The 8508-nt window shown below is 45.3% G+C and overlaps 1 protein-coding gene across 1 annotated transcript; it reads left to right on the top strand.

Moving 5' to 3' along the window:
* The first annotated feature begins 1918 nt into the window (after nucleotides 1-1918).
* Nucleotides 1919-7790, top strand: Lsmem1 (leucine rich single-pass membrane protein 1). The gene is made up of 3 exons (XM_021664894.2): nucleotides 1919-2045; nucleotides 3587-3715; nucleotides 6928-7790. Exons 1-3 carry the CDS (start codon nucleotides 1919-1921, stop codon nucleotides 7056-7058), a joined length of 387 nt encoding a protein of 128 aa, XP_021520569.1. The 3' UTR covers nucleotides 7059-7790.
* The last annotated feature ends 718 nt before the right edge of the window (nucleotides 7791-8508 follow it).

The raw sequence follows: 8508 nt of genomic DNA, 5'->3' as shown, positions 1-8508 counted from the left end.
GGAGGTTCTTTTTTTTTTTTTTTTTTTTTGACAGATTATATTTTTTTCTAGGGCAAAACATTTTTTGGCAACAGAAAAAGTAATACCTTTCAATTAGAATTTAAAATATTCTTTTGAAATTTTGAAGCTAAATATACCTTTAGTATGTGTGGATAAATATACCTATATTCCCTGTTCTCTTTATATATAAATTCAAGATTCAAGTGTACTCATCAGTGTGAGGGCATCCTTATGGACATAGTGTGGTTGGCAGTGACTGAGTATCAGGTTCTTCATGCCTCATAAAATGTCCAGATTTGTTTCTCAAAGAGAGAATATTTGTTCTCTGTATATGGAAAGCATTTGCAACAGAAGCCAACAGGCAAATGTTGGTGGACTCCTTTTTGCCTTATAAAGACTCCCCAGTTGCCAATTCACCAGTAAATATGATATCCATAATAAGGGTATCATCTGGTTCAGCCTTGGTCAGGCTTGCATGCGTGGAGATGAGCTTACTGGCAGTCTCAAAACTGCTCTTTGTGCCTGTCCCCTTTGGAAACTAGCTGCCTTTCTAATAACCCCACAGAGGTTTTTCTTTACAATAACCGGTAAATATGGTATATGATTTCCTCAGTGTGCAAACATACCAGTTAGTTGCTCTATCTGATTTTTGTCCCTGGGTAGTGAGATTAAAGGAGTGTGCCACCAGCACCTTGTTCACTGTAACTCTAGAATTTAGAAAACAACTAACATCGATTTTCCTGTCTCTGCTGGGAATAAAGATATGGGCTACAATTACCCTGCTCAAATATTTTATTTTAGCTCCAAATCTCTTTAACTCCTAGAGATCTAGAAAACATATTTGAACTGGAGTAACCCTTTGAATTCACTTTAAAAAAATTAAAAATCTCTTACCTCTGTTTTTAATGCCAAACAATAAAATATACCTTTTTTTTAATTTAAGAAGAAAACTCAAAAGCTCATGCCCAAGATGGTATCCAATTTTGTTGCTTTATGGCCCTAGCTTCCTCTTTCCACCATATTCTACCCTTCGATTTTGCCAATAAAAACTTGAGAGGCAGATGCTGGGGTGAAAATCTGCTAGCTCAGAGAGGCAGAGAAAGAACCCAGCTGACCTTCTTCCTGCTCAGATGACCTCCCAAAAGGAAAAGTAAACCTTCTTCACACTGTCTCACAGAACCCTCAAAACTGAATGTTCTTCCCTTCTACTTCCTGTATGTCTCCCTATCCAGCCCCTGACTTCCTCTTACTCTCCATGGTATTTTTTTCTATGCTTGCTTCCTGTCAACCTGTTGCTTGCTCCACCTCTTGACCTTTATTTAATCCTGTTCACAATACTCAAGCAGAAAATTCCTGGATTAAAGGTGTGTGCTAGGGCTGATCCACACCACAAGTAGACATAGGTTTTTCCAGCAAACAACACAATCTGGGGGGGGGGGGTCACAGTGTGATCAAATATCCTGTAATAAGAAAAGCTCATAATTATCTGTTGGCACGTCTGTCTGTCTTTATGGTCACTTGTTGACTAGCTAATTTTTTTCTTTATAAGTAGTTTTTCTGTATAAAAGACCTGAAGCATATTAAAGTAGGAACCATGCAATAAGAAAGAAACATTTTAAGTGGCAATTATGAAAAAGAAACCAGATTGGTAGAAAGTAAGATAAAAGTGAGAAGCTGAGGAGGGGAGAGGAACATTCCAGATAAGCAGGGTAAGAACTGATGTATTCTAACCACACATTTGACCCTGGCAAGCAGAAGCAAGGAATATCCACCGAATCATCTAACCGAGGAAATGCTTTCTCCTGGGAACAGCCTCTCTGTCCCCTGGCCCAGTATTTGTATATGGCTGCATGGATGCTGCCCCACTCCTCAGCCCACCCTCTCTTCTTCTTAACATTGTTGTTTTCTTACAGGGAAAATGTCTCATTCCTCCCAGGGTGCTGGGTCTCATGGCACCCATGAAGAAGGCAAACTCTATGTTGTGGATTCCATAAATGACTTAAACAAACTCAATCTCTGTCCGACAGAATCACAGCATCTGTTCTGTATGTATGGTCCCAGAAGCATGGCTTTGGGACTTCCTAAAACTACCCAGGGCAGGGTGGATATGTTGTGAGGTGGGGGCAGGGTGGGTGGGCATCGGCAGTCACCGGGCTCTGAAAATATTACTTATCATTAAGCAGTTCTTGTTTTGCACTCCCAATCCGTCAAAGGGATAGTTGGCTCTCTTGGCAAGAACTGAACTCATCAAAATCCCTGATAGAAGCTGGGCATAGTGGCTCATGCTTGTAGTTCCAACCTTGAAGGGTAAGGTAGTAGGAGGATCACGAATTTAAGGTCAGCCTGGGCTCTAATGGGCAGTTCTTGGTAGGCTGGCTGCATAGTGGGAGCCTGCTTTTCCCTTTAAAATCCCTGGGGAAGGGTGGCATGGTGTTTTTGTCAGTGGGCGGGGCTGCAGTGTTGGCCTCCCAGAGCTTGCTCAGTCCCTCTGGGCTGTTGTGCCTCTTGGTGACTACAGTTAGGTCCATTATAGTCTTTATTTCCCTGGAGGTCTTGTTTTATCGGAGACGGTTGAGAAAAATGCTCAACACACTTATCAGCTTATTAAAAAAAGTTCATTAAAATTCTGCTGTGCAAAAAGTCATCTTTATTCTACACTTACACTTTACAAATTGCCCAGTTAAAGAGTTAGAAGGGGCATGAGAGCAAAACCAAACTCTCCTGAATACAAAGTGTATCTTATTGTCTTAGGGATAGAATTCAGGCCTTCCAGACCATCTGGGCCCCATCATTTCTAGCAAACCTGATGGTGATTCAAATGCAGGTGTTAATGGGCCACTTGCCATTTGCCTCACACACAGTCTAAAATTATTGTTCAGTTTTATAACCACCGTTCCCATCTTGTCTTTTCTGAACTCTTCCTTTTGTCATGGTTCAGTGGGTTCAGATCCTCACCTATTTTTAGTGCCGCCAGTCTCAATAGAAGGTGGGTGTTGGTGTTGGCTGTGCTGTGGCTGGGATTAGGAAGCAGAAGCTGGTGATGGGATTGAACATGGGATGTACTTGATTATGTAATCAAGCAGTACAATGTGTGGGGCCAATTCAGAGAAGGAATATAACATGCAATCAGCAGTCAGCTTTAAGAAACCAAAATACCCGGGGGCTCTCTTGTCTAAATGGCTATAGACCTAAGTGATTATTCTGATAACAAAAGCAGTTTCCTGGGATACTCGGCACAGCTTTTGGTCCTCTACTCAGGGAAGGCATCACATATCTAGCTCTGTTTAGATCACTTGGAAGATGGGCAGTAGAGCCTACATCAATTTTCCATTCCTTCTCCAAAGAATAATTCATGCCCCTCTAACCCACATTTAACAGTTTTCAAAGATCCTTCCAAACAGGTTCAAGGACATAGCTTAAGCCTACTCATTCTTTAAATTCCAACAGAGAAGGCAAACGGTTTCAAACCGAGCATCCAAAGACATCCCTCACGCAGAAGTCACTTTCCAGGGCTCTCCAGGGAAAATGGGCCAGTCCGTCACATCTCTGCCAGGTGCGGAGAATTTGTCACTTTGTCTCCTATTAGCTTTAGAGGAGAAAACCGCAAATGCTGGCACAACCCCAGGAAATGGAAGCCGGGGTCTGTTTTTCGTGGGGCTGCTCCTGGTGCTGATGGTCAGCTTGGCTCTGGTCTTCTTTGCCATCTTCCTCATAAGTAAGTACTTCCAGCAGGTTGGTGTCCACACGTGTGTGCTGCCTTCATAGCTGGCATCACAGCTCTTGCTTCTGGAGTGAGCTAGTGCTTTCCAGCCATCAGAATTTCCAGGAGAAGCCAGGAAGGGGACCCAGTGTCTTCAAGACTCCTTGTTGCTCCTGGCAGGGTCCTTGGGCACAAGTTCATGCTCCCACAGTGCTGTTGCATTTATGCTCCGTATTTATGCTTCTGGCATCTGACAGTTTTTCTCTTTTTGAGACAGGATCACACTACATAGCCCCGGCCAGGCTGGTCTTGACTTTGAGAGTCTCCTGTCCCAGCCTCCCCGAGTTCTGGTGCCTTTAGCAATTTTCAATAAGAAATGTAACTTTGTTGTCTTTGTGACGTTTCTTATTTAAGTTCATTTAGGAGCAGAGGCGGTGGTAAGAAGATTCCTTTTGGTGTCTGAGGCTGGGCTTGTGGAAAGGGGTATTTTATGATGTTTCCTGTGGAGACATGAAAAAAAAATGTCTGCTCACCCTACCCAGATAGACCAAAAAAAATGACTGCACTCAAGTCCAGCATGGCAAACCAATGACTTTATTGGGGCTATTTACACTCCCAGGCATTAAAGGTGTCTTAGCCACTTTTCACACAGTACAAGGCAACCTAAAGAAAAGAGAGTTTACTTGGCTTATGGTTTCAGAGGGGTCATGGTCCATGATGCCGGGGAGGCATGGCAGCAAGCAGCAGGCTTGGTGGCTGGAGCAGGGCTCTGAGAGACAGCAGCTTTCCCCACAAATGTGGGAGAGGGAAGCAGCGATGTGCGAGGATGCAGCCCTCAGCACCCTTGTGTAGTGGTGTGCCCCTTCTGGGAGGGTTCCACCATCTAAACCTCTCCAAACAGAGCCCCTGATGGACCAAGTTCAACAGCGAGCCAAGCAGGAGTACCTCAAAGGCAGCTCGGGTCACCAGGAAGCCCATTCCAGCGTGGGTGGCTAGCTGAGGAAGCTGTGCCCTTGGAACTCCCCAAAACTTGTAGTAAGCTCCACCAGGTGGTCTCCTGTCTGTGGAGGTTGTTCACTGATCTTTCCTTGGGGAGGAGCCTTCAGGCTGCTGCGTTTCCTGAGCCTTGCGTGCCCTCCTCCTCCATCCAGAAAGCTTCAGTTTGTAGGAAACAGCTACTCTGTCCCTTCCTCTGCCCCGTCCCCCTCTTCTTCCTCCAGCTGCTGCTGTTGCCGCTCCTCTTTTTTTTTTTTTTTTTTTTAATTTTTATTTGGTCATATATGTGTGTGTACAGATGCCCTTGGAGGATGGAAGAGAGTAACTGAATCCCCTGAAATGGGAGTTACGGATGGCATGACAGGAGTGTTGGGAATGGAACGCTGCTCTTCTGCAAGAACCGCAATTGCTCTTAAACACTGAGCATTTCTTCAGCCCACAACCTCCTCCTTTCATCCTTTTTTTTTTTTTTACAGGGGATGGGTGGGTGGAGACAGGGATTCTCTGGATAGCCTTGGCTATCCTGGGACTAGCTCTGTGGACCAGGCTGGCCTCGAACTCTGCCTGTAGATCTGTAGATCCATCTGCCTCTGTTTCCTGAGTGCTGGGCTTAGAAGTGTGCGCCATCATTCCTGGCATTTTTTTTAAGCTCTTAGTTTTTTTTTGTTTGTTTGTTTGTTTGTTTTTAACATCTCCTCTTCTGTGATGTTCTATGTGTCTTGAAGGGGGCTGAAAGCATCTTATTCACACCTCTCCAGGAAAAGCCACAGAACAAGGAATGCTGTTTAATTGCCCCCTCCCATCATGCCCCTCTCCACTCAGAGGCAGTCAGGTGAACTATCTTTGCAATGAATGTAGACTTGTAGCCAGCTGTTGATGTGGGAGGGCCTGCCATTGAACCTGCATCGCCAGAAAAGACAATAGATTCTTATTCTGCAGCGTTAGCCCAAAACAGATGAATCATCTATCTGCCTGTTAGCCTTCCACGCCGAACTGCAGGTAACGACCCAGTTAAACCAGCGAGACACTTTAGATGTCCATAAACAACGGAGCAACCTGAAGGAGAGCCTCTCTTCTGTAGGAGAAGAGGGGAAAGATTAGGGAAGTAACAGGAGCAAGTGTCACGTAGGAGGCGTGTGCTCCTGGGTACCATGCACTCAGTGCCTGATGTTCGCCTACCGAAAACCAGCAGCTGTGTAGTGTAGGTGCTACAGAGTGCATGTAACCCCGAGGAGTGAGCCTAGGCCAGCTTCTCTACCACAGAAATGGATCCTTAGCGCTCTTTTCTCTTTGTGTTTTGAGACGCACACTCACCAGTCTGCCTCGAACTCACTGGGTAGCGGAAGCTAGGCTGCTGAACTTGTGGTCCTCCTGCCTCAGCCTTCCGAGTAGCTGGAATCCCGGGATGACAGTATGGAGCCGGCTAGGTTCTGCCATTGTCTCCAGTTTGCTGCTGATGAATCGGAAGCCTCCTACGCTCACGGCGATGCAGCCGACAGGAGCAATTCAGGGCCCAGAGATGGCATGCAACATAAGGCAGGATGTGACTGGCACGGTCTCTATTTTTCAAAAGACGCATTTTCTTGTTTCATTTTATGTGTCTGAATGTCTTGCATGCATAGGGGTTTTATGCTGAGGACAGGAGCATACTGAAGTAAGAAAGAAAAAAACGAGGTGAGGAAATAAGAGTGTCTTTATGCTGACTGTGATGGCACACACTTGTGATCCCAAAGTTTGGTACAGACAGGGGGAACCTGAGTTCAAGGCCAACCTGAGATACACTATGGTATCCTGTGCGCACGCGCGCACACACACACACACACACACACACACACAGTGTTTATTTTTATTGTATAAACACCCTGGGCCAGACATATTAATCTCACTATCGTGTGTGTGTGTTCATGCGTGTGGAGGCACAGGTAGAAGTTGGGGTCCAGAGAATGTCATTTTCCAGATAAGGAGCGACAGCCATGTGACAACCAATCCCGAGGAACTGATCAGACACACTGCCAACACCTGGCCCATCCTCCTCGGCCAGAACCTTACGGCATTGCCGGGGGTGGTCTAGCCTGGTACCAGGAGGTCATAGCCCGGGTCACTAGGCAGGCAGCTCCTCGTCTCTCTCTGGGCTTCCGGGATGCCCAGGGATTTGCCCTCAGCGCTCAGTTGCCCATCACACGGACTCCCTCGGCCCCCTCCGCGGTAACAGTCGGTTTCCCGTTTTTAAGTTCAAACAGGAAGCAAAATGGAAGACGTGTCGCGAAGACTGACGGCCGAGGGGAAGGACATAGACGACCTCAAGAAGATCAACAGCATGATTGTGAAGCGGCTCAGCCAGCTGGACTCCGGCCAGGACTGAGAGGCTCGCCCAGGCCCAGGGCTGCGTTAAGGGCCGGGACAGCGGTCGTTCAGGCGCGGTTCCAGCGGCTGGTTCCGGGGAAGGGCGACCTCTGCGCTTCAGCTTCGGTGGGGCAGAGTAGCCTGCAGAGAAGCAGCAGCCGGAGGCTTCAGCGCTTGGCCTGCAGCTGCTTTTAGGAAGCGAGGTTGGTTTAGGAGTCTCCAGGATCCCAGTGAGGGCTGTGATGCCCCGGGCACCTGTGCAGATTCCCGCGCAGCCTACGGAATCCACCCAGCTGTCTGCGTTGAGCTGAACCCGGAGTGCACGTTCCGGCGCACTTTGACAACAGCTTCCGAGTGCTGTTGTCTGCTGATCGCTGGAGAAAACGTGGGTAGCAGCCGTGTGTGTGCGTTACAGGGGACACACACACACACACACGCACACGCGAGCAAGCCTACTGTATTCTGTTACTGTTTCTTGAGCTCCTGTTTTGTGAAAATCGTCAGACTCTAGAGACACTCCCACGCACATGTGGAAAAAGGCAATTATGTCTATATATGATTTATGAGCCCCGCCAGACTCGTCATGAAAAAGAAATTCTTTGGTAGCCTTCTCATGGCTTTGGAAGAAACTGGCTAGGTTGGTGTGGTCTTTGCCAAATTAGAGAAGAAAACTTGCAATATTTGGAAGCTTTGTTGTTTTAGCACACGAGAATAAGTTATGCTGCATATGACAGGAGTGAGTAAATGAGTTTAAAAGCACGATTTTTTTAAAATTTAATTAAGATACACTGTTGTAAGTTAGTTGAAGAATGTATTGCATTTTTTTTTGTCATCTTGGTTTCTTCAAAACATTTGAGTTTACTTGAAATGAAGCAGATGCAAAAACACATTTTGAATAACAATAGATAAAGGAATAAACACGAAGAATTTTACTTTTATTATGTATTTATTTTGCACTTAAAATCTTTATATTGCAATCTTTCTCTTAAAATTGATCAATGTCATGCAGAACATTAAAAACATAAAATTTGTGATTACTGGAAAATTCTTATTGCTCTGTTATGGCAAAAGCCTTGTTGTCATAGGATTTACTATAAAATTGTTTCAAAACCTAGACGATCTGATACAACAGCCCCAAGGACATACTTCTTTGTGCTTACTCTGGTGCCACTTTAAAAACTATACAGTGCGCATTTTTATGCTCAGTAAGAAACGATATTGATTCAAAAACATTGTGAATTTTACAATGCGAAGCATTTGAAAATCATTATTTAAAAAAAAAAATTAGAAAAGGTGGGTCCTGGGAATCAAACTGAAGTCTTCTTTTCTAGTGCCGGCAATAAATTTTATTCTTCTTTCCAGTCCTGCATGGTGATCACTCTGGCATTCACAGTCTGAAAACTACCACGGCTTAGAGTATTGTATTCACAAATAAAAAACTTCTATTGAATTATTACAGGTTTTGGCGG

The sequence above is a fragment of the Meriones unguiculatus genome, chromosome 1, assembly GCF_030254825.1.
Source record: "Meriones unguiculatus strain TT.TT164.6M chromosome 1, Bangor_MerUng_6.1, whole genome shotgun sequence".
NCBI classification, from domain to species: domain Eukaryota; kingdom Metazoa; phylum Chordata; class Mammalia; order Rodentia; family Muridae; genus Meriones; species Meriones unguiculatus.
The sequence above is the reverse complement of the archived record's forward strand: the minus strand, read 5'-3'. Positions and strand labels throughout refer to the sequence as shown.

What these genes read in the sequence shown, in the direction of transcription:
- Lsmem1 (XM_021664894.2), top strand. Translation starts at nt 1,919, where the DNA reads ATGTCTCATTCCTCCCAGGGTGCTGGGTCTCATGGCACCCATGAAGAA. An exon ending in AGAATCACAGCATCTGTTCT is followed by an intron (nt 2,046 to 3,586) that starts GTATGTATGGTC and finishes GTCTCCTATTAG; the next exon opens with CTTTAGAGGAGAAAACCGCA. An exon ending in CTTTGCCATCTTCCTCATAA is followed by an intron (nt 3,716 to 6,927) that starts GTAAGTACTTCC and finishes CCCGTTTTTAAG; the next exon opens with TTCAAACAGGAAGCAAAATG.